This window comes from Elephas maximus, chromosome 8 (genome assembly GCF_024166365.1).
Source record: "Elephas maximus indicus isolate mEleMax1 chromosome 8, mEleMax1 primary haplotype, whole genome shotgun sequence".
Classification (NCBI taxonomy): Eukaryota; Metazoa; Chordata; class Mammalia; order Proboscidea; family Elephantidae; genus Elephas; species Elephas maximus.
The window spans coordinates 115,720,948-115,747,776 of NC_064826.1; the positions used below are offsets into that span (position 1 = coordinate 115,720,948).

The following is a 26,829-nucleotide window of genomic DNA, read 5'->3' on the forward strand; positions in this document are numbered from 1 at the left end:
ACAGAAGCCATCTCAGGAAGGCAAGATAAACTCACCCTAAATTAGAGAGGAAACAAATAGGAGCCTCTGCTCTGGACTCAAGCATAGGCTTGGCAAGGGCCAGCAGGGGTCAGATACACAGAGGTGTCCCATAAACCCGTCCCACAAATTCCTTGACAAAAGAGGGCTGCTGTTATGACCATCGAGAATGGAGTGATTTTTCCATGTCCACACCCACTGAGATCCAAATCAAGAACCACCACTGTCTTTCCCCAGTTGACACAGGCAATGCTAACTATAATTGGGGCCTAGATTTCATCCTCCAGGTCCCAGCTCCATTTGCTCTAGCCCTTCACTGCTTTGCTTCTGGATTACGGTAATTTTGTTGTTGTTGTTTGTTTTGTTTATTGTGATAAGTATGTGTGTGTACATATATATATATACGTAAATATATACACATATATGGAAATCCTGGTAGCATAGTGGTTAAGAGCTATGTCTCTCTCTCTCTATATATATATATAAATATATATATATATATAGAAACTCTGGTGGTGTAGTGGTTAAGAGCTATGGCTGTTAACCAAAAGGTCAGCAGTTTGAATCCACCAGGCCCTCCTTGGAAACCCTATGGGGCAGTTGTACTCTGTCCTCTAGAGTCACTATGAGTCAGGATCGACTAGACAGCAACAGGTTTTTATATATTTATATATATATATAAATATATATTTGCCATTTCAACAGTTTTGCAGGTACAACTTAGTATCATTAATTATATTCATCATATTGTATAACCATCACTAATATCTGTTTCCAAGTTTTCCCATCACTCTTAACAGAAGCTCAGTGTCCTAAGCAATGACTTAGGACACTAGTAAACTGTGGTCTCTATACATTTGCCTATTCTAGGTATTACATCTAAGTGTGATAATACATTTGTCCTTTTGTGACTGACTTATTTCACTCCCCATAATGTTTTCAAGGTGCATCCACATCACAGCATGTATCAAGACTTCGCTTCTCTTTATGATAGACTACTACTCCATCGTATTATGTAACACATTTCGTTTATGTTTGGTAAAGTTTTTATACAGGCTTTGCCTATCCTGAGTATCATTGCCAAAAAAAAAATATTTCTAGAATATCTAAGTCATGAAACTTCCTAGCCCAGACACTCACAGAAGTTCCTATTACCTTTCTGACATTCAAAATGCCTCCTTAGTTTCCCAAAGGCTACTTCATCCTGCCCAGCACTGTCTGGGGCTTATTTTGGCATGTAGCCTTTTGTGTGAAGGGGATGTGGTAGTTCATTGGCAGGATGCTCACCTTCCAGGGAGGAGATGGAGGTTCGATTCCCACCCAATGTACCTCATGCCCAGTTACCATGCATCTGTCAGTGGAGGTTTGTATGCTGCTATGACGTTAAACAAGGTTCAGTGTAGCTCCCGGACCGAGATGGACTAGGAAGAAAGGCCAGTGGACGTACTTCTGAAAATCAGTCAACGGAAACCCTATGGATTGTAACGGTCTGATCTGCAACCAATCACGGAAATGGCGAAGGACCAGACAGAGTTTTGTTCCATTGTGCGTGGGGTAGCTGTGAGTTGGGATGGACTCAACAGCAGCTAACAACAACAACAACAGGCCTTCACACATAGAAGGGCTCTTCGTAGATTAGGAGTCCTTTTCCATCCACCCATGACACTTCAAGCCCTGTGTTCAGGGCCCCCCACAAAACTCTAAGGACCATTACACTGCTCTTCCTTCCCTGGCCACCCAAAAACATTTGCAAAGAGTCCTCCACCTTTCTGGAACTTGACTCCATTCCACTTACACTACAGTCATCATACTTGGTTTGTTGGTATCTTGGGTACTTCTTTGCCTCCACTTGTATTGAGATTACAAGCACTTGTGTGCAGAAACCATGTGTCCCTTTCTTTTTTTTTTTTTTTTTTTACTTTTCCAGAGACTCATTGCAGTGCGAGGTACATGGAAAATTCAGAATAAATATTTGTTAAATTTATTTGAATTTGATTTAATATGTAAAACACTATTATTGCATAATGATCACAACCTAGTCCTTATGTCACAAACAGGAAGGGGACTTTCCAAATGTAACTAAGTCTTGCTCGAAATCCCTGCATTTCGTACCTGCCTGGTGAGTGTCAGGCTGAGCCCCTGGCCATAAGCCTCCTTCAGGCAGAAGGCAGGGTGGCAGCACCTGAGCTGCCCGTGCTGCAGGATGGCCACTTGGTCGCTGAGCACTTCCGCCTCATCCAGGTGGTGCGTTGTGAAGATGATGGTGCGACCTGCGTCTCAACAAAAGGGAGCATCAGAACCAACACAACAAAGGCCCCAGGAACAGCACGGTGGTTCTTTCTTAGAAAAAATTGAAATGACCCTTTGAGAAGTGACTTGGTCAAGGCCACTCAGCAAATCAAAAGCCCTGAAACTCTTCTGTTATTACCCCCTTGCCTTCACTACTGGAGCCCTGGCGGTGGTGTAAACCGTTAAGCGCTCGACTACTAACTGAAAGGTTGGTGGTTCCGACTTTACCCAGAGGTGCTTCCGAAGAAAGGCCTGGTGATCTACTTCCACAAAATTAAAAACCAACCAAACCCGTTGTCGTTGAGTCAATTCTGACCCATAGTGACCCTACAAGACAGGGTAGAACTGCCCCCATAGAAATTCCGAGGAGCACCTGGTAGATTCGAACTGCTGACCTTTTGGTTAGCAGCCATGGAACTTACCCACTACACCATCAGGGTTTCCTCCATGAGATCACAGCCAGGAAAATCTCATGAAACACAGTTCTGCTCTGCACACAAAGGGTCGCCACGAGTCAGAACCAGCTCAATGGCCAACGACTTTCATTACTGTCATTTGTTTCATTTCACTATTATTGTTTTCTACAAATCCTCCACCCTCCTCACAAACCAAAGGGGGAACTCTGACATGCACGAAGGCAGCAACTGAGGCAGAAAACACTGAATTACTGATCCTGACTGACTTTGTCTTTAAGACTCAAAGGTAGACCATTAAGTAGATGTACAGAATTTTTTTTTTTTTAATGTTGCTTTAAGTGAAAGCTTACAGCTGAAGTTAAATTTCTCACACAAAAATTTATACACATATTCTTTTGTGACATTATTTGCCATCCCCACAATGTGACAGCACACTCCCCCTCTCCAGCCCGGGTTCCCTGTTTCCATTCAACCAGTTCCTGTCCCTTCCTGCCTTCTCATCCTGCTTTTGGACAGGAGCTGCTGATTTGGCTCATACATCTAATTATACTAAGAAGCACATTCCTCACATGTTCTGTTTGTTTGTTTATTTTTTAAAGAAATAATGGACAGTACGTCTTTCTCTCTACTATGATACTCAAATCTTCTGATTCCTCTCCTTGCGTACCTCAGGAGAAGGCTATATTCTATGCATGTAGCTACTACGTAAGATAATCAAATAACCATCTTAAAGCAGAGGTTAATTATAGAAAAGATCTCTGAAAATGGTCATTGGAAGAGCAGAGGCCAGAGAAGGTTAAAGATATTTGCATAAGGTTTATTTTAGTTATGTAATAGGAAGATATTACTACTTTTAGCATCTACACTCACTGTTCGCTTAAATTGAGCCCAAGCCTAACAACAGGATAGAAATAAACACGACTGATTGATTCTTATCTCAAAAGAAAATTGCCAAAGAGAAGAAGTTGAACACATATGTAACTGTACTCCATTTTAATATTCTTTTATTGTACTTCAGATGAAGGTTTACAGAACAAACTAGTTTCTCATTAAACAGTTAGTGCACATATTGTTTTATGATATTGGTTAACAACCCCACAACATGTCAACACTCCCTTCTCAACCTTGTGTTCCCTATTACCAACTTTCCTGTCCCCTCTTGCCCTCTAGTCCTTGCCACTGGGCTGGTGTGCCCCTTTAGTCTCGTTTTGTTTTATGGGCCTGTCTAATATTTTTAATAAAGGAGAAAGATTCAAAGACTTGGACTGTTCAATCCGTAAGAAAAAAAAAAAGATGCATCCAGAAAGAAACCATAAAATATAGACCTAAAAGCAACAGTCAGGTTCACAGCTACTAGATCTTGCAAAAGATGTGCCCCAAGACCAAGGCATCCTCCTTTGAGGCTAAAACAATACACTTAGTCCCTAAACTGGGATTAGAGAAGTTTAGGTATAGTGACTACTGCATCCTGCAATTCAGTTGATACATCCCCCTACAATAAGGTAGTCTAAAAAAATAAATAAATAAAAGCCAACCGAAATTGAAATCCTTAAAGAATTTAGACTAGCTCTACAGATTCATAATGGTTTATTACTGCACATAAGGAAACTCAGGACACACCCCAAACCTCAAAGGGCAAATACTGCTTTGTTCTGCCCCAAACGTTGCTTTACTGTTTCTTCTCTCCATTCAGATAGTGTTATTCTACCCCTCTTCCTCCACAAGCTGTGCTTCCCTCCTTCACTTTTTCTTGTCTATAATAATAACAACAATGGTGATGATGATTATAACAATGAGCTGTAACTGACTGAGAACCTCAATGGGATATTGAGCTATAGACTTTCATATATTTGTTGTTTTTGTGTGCCATTGAGTTGATTCCGACTCATAGCACCTCTAAAGGACAGAGTAGAACTGCCCCAGAGTGCTTCCAAGGCTGTAATCTTTAGGGAAGCAGGTTGCCACATCTTCCTCCCACAGAGTGGCTGATGGGTTTGAATCACCTACCTTTTGGTTAGCAGTCAAGCCTTTAACCACCGCACTACCAGGGGTTGCTCTTTCTCTCTCTATATATCTATATACACGTACATACATATACACATACATATGTATGTATATACACACATTTACTCCTTGCAAAATCCGATGAGATGATAAAATTGTCTCCATTTTTCAAGTGAGAAAACTGAAGCTCAGAGAAATGTGATAATTTCTTCTGGGTTACACAGGAAGGGCTAGAGCAAGAGTATACGAAGCAGTGCGTCAATTCATTTGCTATGTGCTAATTTCCTCTGGTAGCTTCTGCTCCCTTATTTATCCTTAAAAGGGAGGCATAAAATTACCAGTATCCGTGCCCTATTAAGAGCTCAGCACTGCACACCACCAAGCTAGCAACACGCAGGTGAAGTTCCGGGTAGATGGATTCCCCAGTGCACTGGTCTTCAGAGGGAAGAATCTCTTTCTACTCAGCGGGGAACATTTGTTTTTGCACAGCCTTTAGATCTATTTTACAAAGATCTTTCACAGTTACCTGGAGGTTTGGGGATGTTTCCAAAAATGGCTATATGTTTTGATTCTTGAAGACACTTTTTTCTTTTAACAGTACCTAGCTAATCTGCTTACATCCTATTGATTTTGTTCTTCACTCAGTGCAGGGACTATTCCAAAGAAGTCTTTCAAAAAAAAAAAAATCATTTCTAAATGATGACAGGCAGTGAGAAAATATTTAATTTATGGGGACAGATTTTGAAGAAAGCTGTCTATTTCTGAGACTTTTATTGTATCTTGTTTTTCTGTCTAAAGTTGCCCTTAAAAGATTAGTCCAAAGGACTAATGGGACAGATCTACCATGGCCTCCACCAGTCTGAGTCCAGTACAACTAGATGGTGCCTGGCTACCACCACTGACTGCTCTGACAGGGATCACGATAAAGGGTCCCGGACAGAGCTGCAGAAAAATGTAGAACAAAATTCTAACTCACAAAAAAGACCAGATTTACTGGCCTGACAGACACTGGAGAAACCCTGACAGTATGGCCCCCAGACACCCTTTTAGCTCAGTAATGAAGTCACTCCTGAGGTCTACCCTTCATCCAAAGATTAGGCAGGCCCATAAAACAAAACAAGACTAAACAGGCACACCAGCCCATGGGCAAGGACTAGAATGCAGGAAGAAACAGGAAAGCTGGTAATAGGGAACCCAGGTTGAGAAGGGAGAGTGCTGACATGTTGTGGGGTTGTTAACGGATGTCATAAAACAATATGTGTACTGTTTAATGAGAAGCTAGTTTGTTCTGTAAGCCTTCATCTAAAGTACAATAAAAAAAAAGAACTCTGAAAAAAAACAAAGTTGCCTTTAAGCTGATTACTCAAATGTTCTATCAGCTAAACTTTTAAAACCCCATCTCCGAGTTTTTGAGATAAATAAGCATAGCGAGCAGGCTTGCAACATTTAATCCATGCTACAATTCACATGTTCATGTGCTAGGAAAATGTAACCTGTTTTGTCTATATCTCGTCTGTCTTCCTCATCAGCATCAGGGTAGCAGGGAAGTTTAAATTAGTTTTATCTCAAAATATGATCAGTCCTTTTAAGCAGTGTTTAGTGTCTCTTGCCAAGAAAGCTTGTTTCTTCTAATTTCTCTTCCCTTCACCTATTTTCCCAAAAGAGAAGGAAGGGCCTATGTGATCTCACAGCAATGGGAGGAGTTAGGACCTTCAGGTGCACTGTGGCCTGCCTTCTTTGGTGTCTGGGTGATGACTGAGAGCACCTGGTCCTGTCCCCAACCTCCACTGTAATTCATTGGCGTGAATAGCTAGGGCAATGACTCTCAAAGGGGTCAGGGGGGAGTGTACTCCCTGGCTGTCTCACCTGGGCTCAGGTTTTACCGACTCCAGACCCAGAATCTCTGACCTAGCTTGGAAGCAGCTTCAAGGGGCCACCTCATTCTGTCTAGCAGCCTCCCTTCTCAGAGTCAAAGTGCATGGGCCGTGAGGGAGCACAAGCATACCAGCCTTCAGGCCTCTCTGGACCTCCACCCTCTGCTCTATTTCATGGACACTGGTATGGCTGCACCACCAGACAAGCAAGTGCTGTCAACATGAGCTTAATTTCTGGTACAATTTGCCAAGGCCTAGAAAGGAAGAGAAGCCCACATATGGGTGCTCTGTTTTCTGCCCCCTCCTTCTACAACTCCTCAAAGACTGGGGGACAGAAGGAGCAGGATTGTTCTGCTATGCTCCTTTTGAATCACCCTCCTCCTTTCTGACAGACTGGAAAACCTTTTCTACTCTAAAGAAAGAATTTGATGATCTGGGTCTTCTGGGCTCAGCCCTCTGTATGCCAAAGCAAGGGAGGGCTTCTTTTTTGTTCTTTCTCCTTGCCTTTCTTACTGACAATCCTAATCTCCCTCAAGGAGATGTGTTTCAGGTCAAGTAAGAAGTTCTTATCCTCAACAGGCAAAAGAGAAAAGTAAAATAACACTTTCTAAGATTCCATATTGACACTGCCACTTAAGCTTCTATACTTGCTTAGCAGTACCAAGTTTTTTTTTTTTTTTTTTTTTACCCTTCCTGATGTTTCTTTCAAAATGAGGCTGTTTCTGTTACAAAAGACCTATAGCAACACTTCCCAGCTGTCAAGAATGCAGGAAGTTGTAAAGTACTAACTGCTCATCAAATGTCCTACACTGCACATTTGTACCAAGATGGTGTGGGGCCAGGTAGCCAATGGCTGAGTTCCAAGTGGTTCAGTGAATTTGAACCTCATCTGTGGTTGTGGGCAAATCCCACACCCATCTCTCTGTGCCTAGGTTTCCTCACATGAGAAAAAGGAGGGCTTGTTCTGGATAATCCCTGGGATGCCGCCTCTGATACTTTATGATTTCAGAATGGAACACGGTGAGGATGAATACAAGGTCAATTGAAATTCCTTTATAACCTGCAGTGATAAGGTCATTGCTAATATTATGTTAAATATCAAACATAAAGTAAGAAATTTTTAGAATGATAGAGATGTTATATAATGAATATGTCTCTGTAAAGCTTCACGCAAAAACATTTTCATTCTGAAGAGGATAATGTATCCTTACTGAGATATGACTTGGTTCTTCTCACATGATAGCATTCATTTGTGGGACAGCATTATGGGAAGAGAAAGGGGAATGATGCTTAGTATCTACCTTCTCGGTACCTGAGGAGAATATCCCAGATGTTGCGACGGGAGCAAGGGTCCACACCACTGGTGGGCTCATCCAGAACCACAGTCCGGGATACACCAATGAAAGCAATGCCGATGGAGAGCTTCCTCTTCATGCCTCCAGAGAGGGCTTGGGTTGGTTTGTGCTGGTGCTCGCTTAACCCCACAGCCTGAAGAGTTCTGAAACAAGACAAGAGCTCTCACTCCTCTCCATGAACACCTTAAAGCTGTGCTTCAAATTTCACTCCATGTGCAATGAGTTACAGTGACCAAGGTCTTTATAAATCATGGATACAAAGGAGCCCTAGACTACACACACACAGCACTGCCCTTTCTGATGCTTGGTTTGGAATGACATCCATGGGTTAAGTTTGATGCCTGGTCAGCAGTCACTGCCAAGTATTTTCTTGGAAAATACGTAGTTCTCTCCTTTCTGGAGAAAGACTTCTTTTCTTTGACTCATACCACTTGCCAAAGAACCCACATCCTGTCAAGATAGCATATAGTACAGTGGAATGGCTATGAACTAGTGCAGTCAGGGGAAACAGAAGCCTGAGGATCAGGTCCCCTCTACTGCTCACTATAGGGTGAATCTGGAGAAGTCCTTCAACTTTCCGGGCCACCATGCACTAAACTTGTATTACCCCATTGTGCCGACTGAGTAAATGGGAAGTTCCAGTGAAGTGCTGTGTGCAAAGTGTTTGTAAATTACCATATACCATTCATGAAAGAATAGCCCTCTTACTCTCTCTTGGTAACCTTTCAGTGTAAGATTTCCAGTTTTCAAATACCTAACACCATGTGGCCCACTCTTCCTTATGTGAGCCTTCACTTCCTTTCTGTGGATCTTTTCTCACACACATGCATTCCACTCTTTAGCCTCATTCCCATGTCGACTGGCATGAAACACTTACCCATGTCATCACCTACTCAAACCTTATTCATTGTTGAAGATCAATCCAAGTTTTCCAGAAAGCTTCCCCTGTCCACCCAAACCCAAGTGGATTTCATTCTTGCTAAGCAAAGGCATTTTTATAGCTCATTGATAGTCAACAATTGAAGTGATACCAACCATTTATAGTCAGGGAGAAGGAGGCAAGGCAGATGGGGAGGAATTATAAGGGTTCCACACAGTTGAGCTTCCAGAACAAATGGACCCTGGAAAGTTTGGGGATCCTAAGCAAAGAATTTAGAGAAATCCCAAGGAATTGCTTGTCTCAACCCTAAGTGACTTTTTCATGTCTGTTTCATTAATTTGCATACTTCCCATCCTGACCCAGAAAAGGTTCAAGCTACCTTCTCAGTATCACATTTTCAGTCTATCTACTTATGGTTAGTCCAAGTGTTATATTGGGTTTATATTGGCCTCAGTGACTTATGCCCCTGTTTTCCAGGTATTGTCATTGTTAATGACAGCCCTGCTGGAAGGAGGAAGACTAACGGTTCAGTTTCATAAAGATACTACCTTGGCCCCACAATCCCTGCCAGATGTGGCTACCAACACTTTCCTGCCTGGGATGTTTCCAACAGAGCAGAGAAGGTAAATCTATTCATCATAATTTAGTCACATTAACCTGATTTCAGTCAGCAGAAGAAACAAACAGACACAAAACAAATCTGTAAGACGTCAGATGTTTTCACGCATGCATGTTCTAATTACCTTTTTATCCTTATCAAAAACCCTTCCCTTCTTTGCTTCTTCTGTTGACACTACTTGGGACATCTATCAACACTTTCGTGGGAGGCCCCACATTGCTGGTGGATAATAGTGATGGTGGTGGAAGGAGTAAGGGACAAGTCTATTTCATTCATATGCCAAGTACTCTTTTAAATACTCTTTAGGTATAAATTGACATAATGCACACAACCTCCCAATGAGGGTCTAAACAGTTATGAGGACCACATTATATCTGGGAAACCCAAGGTAGATACAGTATATATTATAAAAAGCTTTTTAAGCAAATGGTAGAGATGGATCCAAACACTAGCAGTCTGATGCCACAATACACCTTTACCCTTACAATATACTAAAAACAATATATTAGCACCTATTAAGTCACTGTGACACTGATTGGATATGCCTATTAATGTGTCTCCCTCCCCAGATGGATTGGAACTTTCTTGAGGACAGTCTTTGCCTTATGTCTATTTCCCCAGAACCATGCATAGAACCCAATTATAATTAGTGCTCATAGCATTTTACTTAATGATTAGAATGCCCACTAAAGTCACATGAAGTTTAAAAAACTTGATGTTTTTCTCTCCATGGAACGATGCATTCCTAGTACTCTGAGCCACTTGGCTATAAGGCTATGGCAGCATGACTGGAGTTCTAATCTTAGGGAAGGAATAAGATTGCAAAATCTGGTCATTTTCTTCCTTTCTTTGCTTTCACACTTTGAAGATAAAAGAAGAAAACACTTTGCAGACACTGACCAGATGTTTTTATTTGTTGATTTTTTTTAAGTTCAAAGTCACCTAGGAGCTAATATTTTTCTAGTTACTTATCTTCAACATACTAAAAGGAAGAATATAATTTCTGCAAAATTAAGTTTCTTAATTCTTTCTCAAAAGTACAAGCTAACCCTTTAATTAAGAATATTTCTGGGCAGGAGGAAAGAAACATTTCCTATATTAAACCCTAATTATGTGACAAAGAATGTGTTTTAGGTGATGCTTTTCCATTATCCTTTTATTTATTCAACAAATATTTATTGAGCTCCTACAATATGCATGGCCTCTGCCACCTGCTAGGGCTAAAAAAATTAATCAAATATTTTCTCTCATTCAAGAAATGCAGAGTTTGGTGAAGAAGGCACACACAAAAAAAATTATAATAAAATAGGATGAAGCAATAATAAAGCCCTAAGAGCTATGGGCAGCTCCTCCAACTCCAGAGGAAGTGATGTAAGAAGTCAACCAGAGGGATTGTGCCAGTTCACCAACTGACACTTGAGCAGTGCGATTCAAGAAGGTGGAAAAAGCATTGCCAAGACATGGTGGGAGACAGAAGAGCATAGGCAAAGAACTAAAAGAGTCTGTTCCTAAAATAAGGAGGAAAACCAGCCAGTAACCCTGGATGAGACTGGAGAAAGGGGCAAGAGCCAGATCATGCAGGCATCATAAACCCTCTCATATGGCGGCTGGTTCTTTCTCCCACTGGGTCTAGACATGCAACAGGGGGCTCGTTGCTGTTCATTATAACTTTCAGTCCATCCTCCCCATACTCCCTCTGAGGCCTGAGGTTTAAATCCACTGTCATCAGAGTATGTTACCCACTACCCTTATTGCTGCTGTCCTCCTCCAGTCCTTGAGTCATGTCTTCTCATTTCTGGAAGATGCTGCCTCTTGGTGCTGTCCTTTTCTCCAGTTCTACTCTTATTTTTACTCTTGGATATTTTAATATTCATGTGGCTTATCCTCCTCGCACCCTAGCCCCTTAGTTCCTTTCTCTTTTCTTTCCTATTTCATTTGACCTCAATCCAATCTCATCCACTCATGACTAAGATACTCCCTAGGCCCTGTCATTTCCAAAAATCACAGCCCAGAGTCACAATTTCAGGCATTCTCTCTCTAACCACCAAATCCCATTTTTCCAGTTAATCCGTTTCCAACAATCACTCCGTCCTACAAATCTCAAATCTTCACTGTTTCTTAATATCCTTAATATCCTCCCAACTCTCCTCTTTGAATTTAAAGCCTGTGGCCATCAATATCATCATTCCTTTGCACACACTCTAGACTCCAAAGAATTGACCCTGACTTGAAGTGCCCACATACTTTTCCTTCCCTCCTCTATCTTTAATTGACCTGCTGTGCTCTTGGACGAGTCAACCCCCCACCTTGGGCACTGGATTCCAGTCCCTGTCCCTTATAGGACAAAGCTTCGGCAAGTCACTCCTCCCTCACCTTTACATCAATTGTCCCCTCTCTACTGATTCTTTTTTATCAGTATACAAATCTGCTGCTATTGTTCCTATCTTTGAAACATTCTTCTTGATCTCACTTACCCATGTCAGCACCATCCCATGTCTTTGCTCCCTTTTGTGACAAAATTCCTGGAAAGAGGGGCTATTTCCCATCCTCTCCTCCCAGTGATTCTTAATCCCACTCCAATAAGACCTTCATCCCCCATCATGCTACTAAAACTTCTCTCTTATCTCAGGCAGTCACCAATGACCTCTTCATACGAAATCCAGATGTCATTTCTGGGTCTTCATTTTACTTGAGGCTCAACTGCATTGGGTATACTGGATCACTCCCTCCTCCTTACTAGACTGATTCACTCCTTTGTCTTCTTCCTACCCCACAGGTCTCTCATTCTTGCCTCCTTGGCTGCTTCCTCTTCACCTTTCCATATTCATCGTGTTGGAGCACCCCAGGATGCAAATCCTCTGTCCTCGCCTCTTCTCTACCTCCTCTCAAGCCTGTGATGGCCTCATTGCTATGAAACAAATCTGCCTCAAATCCCCCTTGAGTTCCTTCTTGTACACCAGAATTCTAAGTGTTAATACTAACTGCATAACCTCTCATTGACTTAAAGGTTCGATAAAGTTCCTTCTGTCTACTCTTATCTTCTCTAGGTCAAATAAAGGGCAAAATAGTAAGGACCTGACTCTTGACAAATGTTCACTCTAAAGCTTCTACCAGGCACACTACCTCCATTGAACTCACATTTTAATGAAGCTACACATTAAGGAAGCCAAGTGGTACTACCCAAGACTAATAAGAACAGTGGCTCTAAATCAGTTGTTTTCAGTTTTCCCTGGCTCTAATTGAGAACTACTCTCCTAAAACATGATCTCATTCTGACTGCTTTTGTGAAAATTGGCTTTGTTGCTAGGTAACATGCTGTGAACTGATAACTATTAAGCTTGCCTTGTACCCGAAAAAGAAGATGAAACCTATGTGGTATTGTTAGGTGTTTGATTTAAGCCCCAAACACAATCACAACAGAGTTTACTGTGGCCCGAGGTAAATACAGTTTTTTTTAATTATAATAGGTGACCTATAACTTTAAAAAGAATGAATTATACATAACCAATTTGTTATTTAGTAACATACAATCCGTATAAAACCTAGACATTTCTCATTAAATACTCACTGTAATGTAAAATAGATTTAAATACTACAAAGTAAACATTTCTCCTATACACACAAGTTTCCAACCACTCTGAAGACATTATGAGATGTGAACCAGCTCACCTTGAACAGAGACTATCATCAGTGCCCACTTAATATGCCACCATTGTGAACTTTGAAAGAGGGTAAAGGAAGAACCTTTTGACACAATGGCCTTATGTCTCTTGAGTTCTTTTCCATTTATTCAGACCATTTTTATATGACCCTCATAGTGTGAGCATCTAACCAGAGAGAGATTTAATTTGCTCTGTACACCCACTTGTCATACAGCTGGTCCCTAAACACAAGCCATCCATTTCACCTTGAGATCATCCAAAGAAATGGTGATCCCTGACAATGCGGGGAAATAAAGCTGGCTGCAGTGCATTTATTGAAAAGCAGTATGTCACTGTCCAAAGTCACTCCTGACTAAGAGATTTCCAAGAGGAACTGACAGCATGCTGTTCCCCTGTTGTGCTGCTCTCAGAACCTGAACCTGAGGAATAGGAGCCTACACCATATTTGGAGTTTGCTGCCACATTTTCTTCTGTTTCTTATCTCAACGAGTTTTCTTTGAAAGGTTTACAAAGCCCCCAGGATCTGGCCCAGGTTTCCCCCTGCAGCCTTATCTCCATCCTGCCCTGCCTGGCCTTTGCCTGCTGGTTGATTTGCCCAGGCTCTGTGCCTTCACGGGCTTTGGTTCTGTGGGTTCTTGCCACCTACAATGTCTTCCACTCTAGCCCATCCCACAATCCCAGGAAGACTCTACTCATCCTGCACCTCTCTGCTCAACCACTGCCATCATATCACCCCTTCCCTCAATGACACTGAGTCACTAATTGTCCTGTGGCTGCATTGCATCTGGTTTATCCACACTCCAAAACCAAAATCCAACCCATTGACATCAAGTCAATTCTGACTCATAGTGATCCTATGGGACTGAGTAAAACTGCCCCATAGGGCTTCCAAGGAGTGGCTGGTGGATTCAAACTCCTGATCTTTTGGTTAGCAGCTGAACACTTAACCACTACACCACCAGGGCTCCTATCCACACTTAAAAACCAAAAAACCAAACCCAGTGTTGTCGAGTGGATTCCAACTCATAAATCCACACTTACACACATATAATTTACTCTATTTTCATTGATTACATATATGTCTTCTTTCTGGTCTCAAGAACAGGGACAGCTGTACCTTTGTTTCTCAGAGCCCAACTACATATTGTTGAATATTTGTTTAATAAATAAAATTTGTGGAGTGAGTGAATGAGGAGTAGCAGAAAATAAGACTAGGAAGTTAGGATGAGAAAAGATGGTGAAGTACTTTGCACACCCAAGCTAAAGTAATGAACATGACTCTATAGGAAATGAGATGATATTGAGGATTTTTTTTCCTTTTTTTTAAAATTGCACTTTAGGTAAAGGTTTACAGAACAAACTAGCTTCTCATTAAACAGTCAGTACATATACTGTTTCATGACCTAGCCTAGAAACCTAGTGCCATCGAGTCGATTCTGACTTACGTTTTATGACATTGGTTAATAACCCCATAACATGTCCGTACTCTCCCTTCTAGACCTTGGGTTCCCTATTAGCAGCTTTTCTATCCCCTCCTACTTTCTAGACCTTGCCCCGGGGCTGGTGTGCCCCTTTAGTCTCATTTTGTGGAGGCAGGGCCAAGATGGCAGAGTAGTCAACTGCTTCCAGTGAACCCTCTTACAACAAAGACCCAAAAAAAAAAAAGTGAAACGATTATATTTATGACAAGCTTGGAGCCCTGGACATCAAAGGCAAAGTTAGAAAACAGACCGAGTGGCAGGGAGAGGGACAGACAGTTCGGAAGCAGAAGGGAATTGCCAGACCTGAATCTCAGAGAACCCTCAGGCTGCAGCGGGCTGGTGGTAGCATTCGGACTCAGTTTCCTCAGGGAGAAACAGCCAGCTACTCCACCTACTCACACCTTTGGAACCAGAGAAGAACGACACTCTTGGCCAAAGCTAACTACTTGCATGTATTTTACCGCAACCCTCCAGCCCCCAAGCCAGCTTCAGTGGCTGTCGATTTCCCTGGGCCTGAGATAGGTCCTGCTGTGCACTCTGAGCCATTCTCCTGGCCTTGAAATAGGAATAAATTCACAATTGGGGAAAAGACAATCTGTCAGCTCCACTGACCTGGGGAGCTCAGGACAGAAGCAGCTCCTGTCCAGGCATAAATGGTCTGTGGACTTTGAATGACTTTCTCCCTTGCATGGACCTGTGTGGCAGACTGTAACTGTTTCAGCTGTGCGGTGGAGAGGCGGGTGTTTGATGTTTGACACCACTTTGCCTGTTAAACAGGGTCTTCACCTACCCACATCAGGGGCTGAAGGACTGGTGGCTCCACCCAGGTCACCCAGCCACCCATGACAGGGGTCCAAGGATAATTGGTACCTCCCAGTCCTTACAACCAAAAGCATTTGGTGCCCATGGTCCATCTGCAGAACCCACCCACCTGTGTGCTCTAGGGAAGAGGGACATGCTTTCCTCTGAGACACTCAGGGGATGGTTGTTAGCCCCCTGCCTTGTTCAGAACATGACCCCTGCTGCAACCAGATACCGGTACCTACACCAATCACCCCTGCCCCTCTAAGACTACAGGACAGAGCCTGTACCACACACTTGATGACCAAGTACCTGGACGCCTGAGCTGAATCCATACAAGACAAGTGAATGGACTTCTAGGCTCATATACCTGATAACAGCTCTAACCATCTGGTGACAGGACATTAGGGTTCAAAGACAAAAATAATCAAGCTAGCTCACTCAATCAACCTATTTGGGCACATCAAAACAAAACAAAGCAAGAAGCTAGCATACAGTAAGCAAACATAAAATAAACTAATACAATAACTTATAGATGGTTCAGAGACAACAGTCTATATCAAATCACATAAAGAAGCAGACCATGACCACTTCAACAAGCACTTACAACAAAGAAACAAGGGATCTTCTGGATGAAGGTGCCTTTCTGGAATTACTGGATGTAGAATACAAAATGTTAATATACAGAACTCTTCAAGACATCAGGAAGAAGATCAGGCAATACACAGAACAAGCCAAGGAACACACTGATAAAGCAGTTGAAGAAATTAAAAAGGTTATTCAAGAACATAATGAAAAATTTAATACGCTGCAAGAATCCATAGAGAGACAGCAATCAGAAATTCAGAAGATTAACGATAAAATTACAGAATTAGTCTCATTTTGTTCTATGGATTTGTCTAATATTTGGCTAGAAGGTGTGCCTTCATTACTGAGCTAAAAGGGTGTCCGGGGGCCGTACTCTCAGGGTTTCTCCAGTGACAGAGGATTTTTTTAGTAGGAAAACTGAATTATTCATTTACTCAGTTATTCAATTCAAAAGAATATTTATTATATTCGATGAACTAAACAGACTGTTTCTGCACTCAAGGGGTTTGCAATCTGGTGGCAGAACACAAAAGATAAACAAACATAGGATGTCACATGCTAATAAATAAATCAAAAACCTAAACCTGTTGCTGTTGAGTCAATACAGACTCATAGTGACTCCATAGCACAGAATAGAACTGCCCCACAGGGTTTCCAAGGAGCGCCTGGTGGATTTGAGCTGCCAACTTTTTGGTTAGCAGCCATAGCTCTTAGCCACTATGCCACCAGGGTTTCCAATAAATAAATCAAGGTAAGAAAAATAGGGAAGACTCTCAAGGAGTAGTAGAAAGTAGTAGTATTTTAGAGAGGATGGTCAAAAAGTCTTCTCTGATTAGCATTTCAGCAAAGACCTGAAAGAGTTGAGGCAGCATGCCAAGCAGATAATAGCAACAAGACCAGTCAGGTGGAGAGAGCAGCAACTGCAAAGTCCCTGAGGCAGAGACACGCTTGGTGTGTTCAGGGAGCAGCAAAAAGACCAGCATTAGTGGCACAGTGTGATGATGGACAAGAGAAGCAGGAGGTGAAGAAAGAGAAGTTGGCCAGGGTCAAGTATGGTACGGTCTAATACATGAGTGGCATTATAGTTTATTGTTCAAACCAGGACTATTTTGAGGCAAAAGGGGGTATTAATAATAAATCTGGGACAAAAGGTGTAAAGACAGGCTATCCTGGGACCACAAGGACATACAATCACTATGTCAGCTTTGGATTTTATTCTGAGTAAGATGGGAAGCCCTCAAAGGGTGCTGGGGAGAGACATCACATGACCTGGCTTGTATGGTTGAAGGATCACTGGCTGCCATGTGGAGAATGATCTGATGCAGGCATAAGAAGACTGCTGGAGGATAGGGTGAAAAGAGGGGGAATTTAGGAACCTACCTCAGTAACCCAAGGGAGAGTGGGCAGTGGATTTAGGGGAAGATTCTTCTTAAAGAAATGAGCAAAATGAACTTGGGGAAGGGGGGAAAAAAGCCAACTTGAGTCAGGAAGGCCAGCTGAAGCTCAAGGTATCTCTGTGGAATGAACCCACGAAGATGTTAGCTTGGCTGGTGGTTATGGAAATGAAGGTAAAGAGGGTGGAGAAGCAATGTGAAAGGAAGTGCTAAATGTCAAATAATCATTTCAAATGTTTAATATGGTTTCTAATAATATCACCAAAGGTAAATAAAATATATCAACTTTAAGACTCATTCTTCTTTTCCTCACCTCTGTGGAGATTGAAACATCAAGGTAGAATTTTAGAACCATGAAGGATGTACCTGAATAAGTGATAGTTAAATAAAATCACGCAGAACAAAACACCACCAAAAACCCCATACGTTTTCATCTTCATTAAATGCAGACTATAAATATTTATTTTAAAAATAAAGCTTGCAAAAATATTTTAAAATAATAAGCAATAAAATGTTCACTAAAATTCACATGTTCTTCTCAGATGTATTTATCAGGTATATAGCTAATTACCATTTGTATTGACTCGCTTGCCTCAAGGCAGCTTCTTCCACCTTCATGTTCATGCTCTGCTGATGCTCTGCTTTGCAAAGGTAGTCAGTTGTGAATACCAAGAAAGAAGCACTAGCCCCACATGCCCACAAGGCATACATCTCCCTGAGAGAGCAGAGTTCAGCATGGACCAGATGGACTTCACACTCCACTACCATTATTTTCTGAATCAATGGTGCCACCACTGGATTACTGTTTTCAACCCCAACATTTGACCTTGAGTTATTTGCACACCCTCTCCCCTCCAATCCATCCTTCAGAGCTCATCTCCTCTGCACACTACTTAGCTCCTAACCAGGAGCCTACAGTTACTTCTTCCATCTGGTCTAAACTTCTGTTAGTCTCCAGTAATAGGAGAATATTCCGTTTGCTTCGCTGACCTGTCCTGGATACTCCACTTCTTTTCCACCTCTCCCCATACACATGTCCTCTACTCTGGATCTTCTTCATGTTATTCCTTTTTGAAATTATTTCAGTCCTCCATTTGGACTGATTAATATCCTACCCATTCTTCAAGGCCCTACTTGGACTGCTCCTCTCCCCACCTTGTGCATCCAGTTGGTGAACATGACCTGTTTGTTCTAACTTCGAAAGTCTTCAAATCTGGGCCTTCCTCTCCATCCCCACTGTCTCTGCCATAAAAATATTTGCTTGCAGAAGCCTCTCTGCCTCTAGTCTCTTCCATTGCTATGGCATCACAGGATATATCTTAGAAATCTAAAGCTGATCACAATCCAATGCTCATAAATGCCTACTTGCACAACAAAGCTCAAACACCTTAGCGTGACTAGTTAGGCTCTTTACAATCATTTTTCTAGCCTACCTTTCCAATCTTTTCATTTCAGGACACCAGTGGTTTTGAGTGGGTTATATGAATCCTATGTTCCAAAAACACACCAGCTTCCTCCAACCACTTATGCCACACTTTCCTTCTTTATTCATTCTCTTCCCAAATTCAAGGACAAACTAAACCCAATCCAATCACAAGCTCCCTTTTTGTTCCCAGTGTTAGTGGAGGTGTCATAATTCCATGGTTAAGGACCATTTGCCAAATTTTTCTTCTCATAAATTTAACTACAGATGATGGTTTTAAAGTACCTCTTCCTATATTCTTCACTTATTTAAACAAGGGGTAAAGAGTAAGAGGTGGAGAGAGATGAATGTTACTAACTTATTGACTTGCTGGCGTAACTCCTTCTTGGTCCACTGTGGCGCCTTTATGGAAGCAAAGAGCAGCAGATGCTCCAGAACAGTGAGGTTGTTGAACAGGACATCATGCTGAAGGCACACCCCCAGCTCCATTCTGATCGTGGCCAGGTCTGTCTGCAGGTTCTTGCCATTGATGATGATGGATCCAGAAGTAGGAGGGTAGAGTCCTGTCAACATGGATCTGCCAGAGAAAACAACTTCAGCATAGAAACACTCATTGCTCTGCACATCAGCACCTCAGTCAACTCCAATGCCATGAGTACATCTTGAGAAGAGCATACACCATCTGATGACCTGTTTTCTGTACTCCCCATGTGAAATGCTGCAATTATAGACCTCTATAGTTTTTTTTATAGTTGTATGGGATACTAAAATTATAAAATCCAACTTTGTTTTTACAAATGAGGAAACAGGCTAAATAAATGACCTATTTATCTACAGCCTCATAGTTAGACAAAGACAGAGCAAAACCTCAAACCTAGACTCCAAACTCTGAAGCTAGGCTCCTTTCTGCTACCCCATGCTATCTGTCCATGTCAACATCATAACAGCTCAAATACACATCACCAGAAGCTCACTCACCCAACATTACCAAAGGGAGCCTCAGGATTGCCTAATTCTGTTTCCTTGTTTTCAGGAAGTTTATTACATATGATTGAATACCGTTTTCTTATTTCTAAAAAAATTATATTAAACAAGGAGCCCTGGTGGCATAGGGGTTAAGATCTTGGCTGCTAACCAAAAGGTCAGCAGTGCAAATCCACCAGCCACTCCTTGGAAACCCTATGGGGCAGTTCTACTCTCCTATAGGGACACTGTGAGTCAGAATCAACTCGACAGCAACAGAATATTAAACAAACAGAGCCCTAGTGGCAAAACAAAACAAAAAAACACTCAGATCCATTGCTAGAGAGTTGATTCTAACTTGTGGAGACTGCATGTGTTACACAGTAAAACTGTCTACAGGGTTTTCTTGGCTGTAATCTTTACAGAAACAGAATGCCAAGTCTTTCTTTTGCAGCACCACTAGGAGGGTTGGAACCACCAACCTTTAGATTAGTAATCAAGCATAATAATCAAGGGCAAACTAATTGCTCCACCCAGGACTTTATGCCTACTACAGGACCTAGCAATCTCATTCCTAAGTACTCAAGAAAAATGAAAATATATATCCATACAAAGGTATGTACACAAATGGTCATTGCATCTTTATTCATAATCATCAAAAACTGGAACCAACATCAACTGTCACCAACAGATGAATGGATAAACAAATTGTAGTACACACATGTGATTAAATACTACTCATAAATAATAAGGATCAAAGTATGTAACACCACCATAAATGAATCTCAAAATCCCTATGCTGGGTGAAGGAAGCCTGTCACAATTCCATATATATGAAATGCTAGAAAATGCAAATTAATAGTGAGAAATAGCAGACTATTGATTACCTAAGGGCCAGTGGTCAAAGAAAAGGCAAACTGAGACTTTGAGAAATGGTAGAAATTGTTCTGAATCATCGTGATGCTAGTGATTCAGCATTAACCAAACTCCTGTCAAAACTCACCAAATTGTGCACTTAAAATTGATACTGTTTATTGCATAATTATGCCTAGATAAACTTGATTAAATATTGTTTGCTACATTATTTTTAAAATGTGTTTGGGGGTACTATAGTTTAAACATATTCCGTGTGAGTCCAGAGATTTTTGTTTTGAAAAGGGAAGACCTATAAAGTTGATCCATTAATTGACCTCTCAGTCTTTCATATAAAAGCTCCTAGGAAGATACAACCATCTAAAATGTCTCAAAATGCACTTCAAAAGTGCAACAAGAGCCATGTAGTTAGTGAACCTTGAAACTTAGAGAAACACCAAATTTAATTCTCCTTGTTACGCTAAACTAAAACTTGAGACTTCGAAAGGCACAATGTAGAGGGGAGCCAAGATGGTGGAATAGACAGATGCTTCTGGCGAGCCCTCTTTGCAACAAAGTCCAAAAAAACAAGTGAAATGAGTACATCTGTGACAAGCTGGGAGCCCTGAGCACCAAAGGCAAGCTTAGAAAATGAACAGAGGGGCAGGGGGAGGAAGAGACAATTCAGAAGCGGAGAGGAGTTACTGGACCTGAATCGCAGGGAGCCCTCAGGCACCATTCCCGGAGCTGCAGGAGCGGCCAGCTTGTACTAGCATCTGGCTGCAGTTTCCCTAGGGAGAAGCAGCCAGCCACACAGCCTACTCACACCTTCGGAACCTGAGAAGAACTGTGCTCTCGGCAAAAGCTAAGTACTTGCTTATATTTTACTGCGCCCCGCCCCCACCCCAAAGCCAGCTTCAGCAGCTGAATTCCCTGGGCCTGAGATAGACCCTGGTGAGCACCTAGAGCCATCCTCCCGGCCTTGAAGAAGGAAAAATTTGCATTTGGGGAAAAAGAAAATTTGCCAGCTCCACTAAGTGGGGGAGCTCAGGACAGAAGCGGCTCCTGTCCGGCATAAACGGTCCGTGGACTTTGAGCACCTTTCCCCTCTGCATGGACATGTGTGGGCCTATTTCAGAATAGGCCCCTGCTGGCAGACTCCAACCATTTCAGCTGTGCGGTTGAGAGGTGGGTGTTTGATGTTTGACATTGCTTTGCCTATTAAACAAGGTCCTCACCTATCAGGGACCTAAGAACATGTAGCTCCACTCTGGTCACCCAGCCACCTGCGACAGGGGTCCGAGGATAACTGGTACCTCCCAGTCCTTACAACTAAAAACTTTGGGTGCCCATGGACCATCTGCAGAACCCACCCACCAGCATGCTCTAGGGAACAGAGGTGCGCATTCCTCAGAGACACTCAGGGGTCAGTCCTCAGCCCCCTGCCTTGTTCAGAGCGTGACCCCCTGCTGCAATCAAATACCAGTACATACACCAATCACCCCGCCCCCTAAGACTGTAGGACAGAGCCTGTACCACACACTTGATGATCAGCTACCTAGACACCTGAGCTGAATTCATACAAGAAAAGTGAATGGACTCCTAGACTGAGACGACTGAAAACAGCTCTAGCCATCTGGGGACAGGACATCAGAGCTTCAAAGGCAAAAATAATCAAGCTAGCTCACTCAAGCAACCTATTTGGGTATATCAAAATAAAACAAGAAGCTACAGCACAGTAAGCAAGCATAAACTAATACAATAACTTATAGATGGCCCAGAGACAACAGTCAATATCAAGTCACATAAAAAAACAGACCATCACGAGAATTAAGAGCCCAAGAGACAGAAAGGGCCACATGAACCAGAGACCTACATCATCCTGAGACCAGAAGAACTAGATGGTGCCCAGCCACAATCGATGACTGCCCTGACAGGGAGCACAACAGAGAACCCCTGAGGGAGCAGGAGATCAGTGGGATGCAGACCCCAAATTCTCATAAAAAGACCATACTTAATGGTCTGACTGAGACTAGAGGAATCCCGGCGGTCATGGTCCCCAAACCTTCTGTTGGCCCAGGACAGGAACCATTCCCGAAGACAACTCATCAGACATGAAAGGGACTGGACAGTGGGGAGGAGAGAGATGCTGATGAAGAGTGAGCTAATTACATCAGGTGGACACTTGAGACTGTGTTGGCATCTCCTGTCTGGAGGGGGGATGGCAGGATAGAGAGAGTTGGAAGCTGGCAAAATTGTCACGAAAGGAGAGACTGGAAGGGCTGACTCAGTAGGGGGAGAGCAAGTGGGAGTACGGAGTAAGGTGTATATAAACTTATATGTGACAGTCTGACTTGATTTGTAAACTTTCACTTGAAGCTCAATAAAAGTTAATAATAATAATAATAATAATAAAAAAGACCATGACCACCCCAACAAGCTCTTAAAACAAAGAATCCAGGGATCTTCTAGATGAAAGTTCATTCCTGGAACTACCAGAGCCAGAATACAAAAGATTAATATACAGAACCCTTCAAGACATTAGGAAGGAAATGAGGCAATAGGCAGAACAAGCCAAGGAACAGATAAAGCAATTGAAGAGATTAGAAAGATTATTCAGGAGCATAATGAAAAATGCAATAAGCTGGAATAATTCATAAGCAGACAGCAATCAGAAATTCAGAAGATTAACAATAAAATTACAGAAGGAGACAACTCAATAGAAAGGTACAATGTAAAATGTCAGGTTTCTGAATCATTATTTGTGCAGCTTATATGTTAACAATCTGCAAACACTGAACAACTAACTCAGAGAGTCCCTCACTTCTACTTCAGCATTCAAGAAAAGACCAAAAAACTTTCCATATTGTTTCTTTCAATTTATTTTCATATATAAGACTTAAGAAGCTTTATATGTTATTTTTCTACTTCTCTTAACAAGTCTGAGGCAAAAAGCCCTTTTCATTGCTTCACCTAATCATAGTTTAGTTCTGAATGTTTAGTGAGAAAAAGAGCAAAAAGAGAGTAATTTGTTCAAAAGAGAAATTAAAGAATTTTGGCGACTTAGCCTTAAACAAACCATCATTTCCACAGTCGGTACAGGGTTGCTCTGTGGGCAACCACAGACAAGCAGTTGATGAACGTTTGAACTCATGGGTTCTCTGGTATCACATGATTTTATTCTTTAATCAAATTTGGAGCCATGTGATTCTAAACCAAGAATTAAGCCTTAGCAATAAAAAAATAACCTCGCAAAAAGTAGAAAGTGAAGAAAAAAGAGACAGGTATTTAAAATATTGTCAAATATTAGGCTGGATTTCATCTTTCTGTAGCTATACCAGCAAAATTAAATTTAGGAGGAGGAAACACGAAATTGTCATAGAACATTTAAAAACTAACACAAAACCACGGTGAATTTTTGTAGGGAATAAAGAAGACAAAAATCCACCCACCCTACCTGAAGCAAAGGACTCTCTACTCAAGATCTAAAAATCAAATGTGTGATTGAGGACACCAAGCAGGTCTGGTAACAAGGCTTTGTTTTTCTTCTATGTCTCAAAACTCTGCATTGAGACTATAGAAATCAAACCTCCAGGCTCCCAGATAAACTAATATTTTTAAAAATCAAACGCCTAGTATTTCCTTAAGGTAAAATGGGACCTACATAACTGTGGTCTTTCCTGCGCCGTTTGTGCCCAGCAGGGCAGTGATTTGGTCCTTGTGGAAGGTGACAGTGAGGTCTTTGATGGCCACTTTGTTGGGCTCGTATTCCTTGGTCACGGATACCAGGGTGACTCCAGAGGAGCCTCCTTCAAGGTTTTCTTCCCTGTGTTGTGGAGATGACCCTGTGAGGAAGACGTTAATTTATCATATGAGCACCTCAAGGACCCCAAAAATAATTCTCGCCCTTAGTCATAAGTCCATGAGCTGCCTTAGACTTGAATTCCAGCTTTGTGAAGCATACAGAGCAATTTAAAAAAAGTCTGTTTACCAAAATCAAGACGCAAATTATATAATGATAGAAATTAACTGAAATAGCTGATTACAAAGTTTTGAACCATATGGCATACATTTTGTAAAAAAAGTAAAATAAAATAAAAACCCATGCTTGTACATGTATACACGTACAGAGAAAAAACAATGGGCACGTTAGTTTCACAGCAAAATGTTCATGAGAGAGAGCCTCCCTAAAAGATGAGAGGTAACAGATGCTTGTTGATATGTTCCAAATTTTCTGATTCATGTTTTACTTCTGTAATTAGAAAAAAAAAAAACTTCACAATGTTGACTTATAAAACAATTGTGACGAGAGTTTATTTATGTGTCACACATCTATACTTACATATGATTTATATAAACATATATACATATTCTCTCTGAAGTGGTCCTTTTGTGGAGAGTACCTGTATTTTTTTTTTTTTTTTTTTTACCTGTATATCGACAGTTCCCCCTGAGCTGGGTGGCATCTGGAGTGAACTGGGATGGTATCAGTCCTACCCCTTTTATTTCTGAGAAGCAACTTCCTCATTTGCAAGTGGCAGAAATATTAAAAAAAAAAGCTAGCATGTGTGAAAATGCTTAGAAAATTATGAAATGTATTACACATGGTAGCTGCCCAATTTTGCTTTTATTTTTGAAAATATTCACTTTGGAACTAAAGCTTCAATTGTACTAAATTATTGTACATACACAGATATACATAATACATAGACATGAGCACTATAAATAACAAGCAGCATCAACATTCTAGGTTCTGGGGCTCTCTGGGGCTACACAGGGTAAACATTATCAGGAGACACTGACTTCCCACTCAGCCCTATCGCTCTGTTTCCAAGCCCAAGACAGCCTGGCAATGAGCCTGTAGGTAATGTACTTACACAGTGACAAAGGCTTCACCAGAAACGAACAACAAAAGCAAAACTGACCAATAGTGTTGCTTTTTACACACCTTTACTGCCGAAGTTCTCATTGAAGAAGAATAGATCGGAACTTTTGTAGCACTTTTTCTCCACCAAGCCAAATACAGTCTTCCAATATGATGCAGTAAAGGGAAAATACCATGGCTGCCTTAAACCAAAAGTTCCTAAAAGATTAGATACAATTAAAATGAGTTTAATTATTTTTCTTATTTGGACAAATATTCTGTAATAGAAGTCTTAACGCGTTAATATGCAATGTTATTCCATTTTAGTATTTTCAATACACATTTCACATTCAAACCAGTGACACAGAAGACGTGGGGATAGAGTAATTCAGGCTTGCAGCAGGGACCTAACTTTCTCTCCAACTGTGAGATACAGGGCCGTCAACTAAGACCCCACCCCCATCACATCACTTCCCACAGAGGCCATTCAAGTAAGTGTTCAATAAGCATTGTTTGAACAATTGCTGAACACTTCCGAGATACAGGTTTGCCCCTGTCCTCATGCCCGTCCCCTTTTTCTTGGCTCTTTTTTAATCTATCATTGATGTTGTCATGAATTACTAGAAAAGAAGAAAAGCGTGAACATGAGGTGACTACATGGAGAAATTAATTAACTAAACCTCTTAGAAGAATAATTCATAATGCCAATATTGCCATATGAAACATATCTACAGTCTTCAAACATGTTCTTCAAATTCATTTCAGTCCATTTAGTAGTTTCTTTCCTCTCACTATATGCTAAAATGAAAGGAGATTTAATGATTAACACTTCCCAAGTTTCTTTCATAAATCCATTCTAGCTTAACTTTGATGGATGCAATTTACCTAATGGTCTAAATTCTGCAGGTAGCTGAAGCGATAAAGGCCTAAGTGAAGAATATTTTAGCAAGCTGGCCACCAAACAAAGGAGAGAGATGCAAGTTTCACATACTGTAATCGGAAGGTTCAGGGAGATGATCACATACTGAAAGTTAATTGGCGGTCCCATCACAGGCACCTAGTCTAGTACTTGCCATTCCTTTGTGGGATGATGGCAAGAAGGACACAAATAGTTATATCATGTCACAGCCAGCATTTGACACACTCTCTGTTCAAAGCACTCTTCAGGGTCTTCATTTGTATTAACTTATATAATCTTGTGACCACCTAATGTGGTTGGTACCATTATCACTGCTTCCTTACCAATCCCAAAGGGAGGTACTGAACAGCTTCTTCAAGGTTACATAGCTGGTGAACTCTAGTAGCCACACAACCACTGGCTACCCCCACACAATTAGGAAGAAACA

The 26,829-nt window shown here is 41.5% G+C and overlaps 1 protein-coding gene across 1 annotated transcript in view; it reads right to left on the bottom strand.

Annotated features, from left to right (window-relative positions):
* ABCA13 (ATP binding cassette subfamily A member 13) overlaps positions 1–26,829 on the bottom strand; it is a 570,776-nt gene that overhangs the window by 260,424 nt on the left and 283,523 nt on the right. The window contains 5 exon segments of the mRNA XM_049894281.1: positions 2,131–2,288; positions 7,903–8,099; positions 19,163–19,381; positions 24,284–24,464; positions 25,568–25,702. Of these exon segments, the coding sequence (XP_049750238.1) occupies positions 2,131–2,288; positions 7,903–8,099; positions 19,163–19,381; positions 24,284–24,464; positions 25,568–25,702 (890 nt within the window).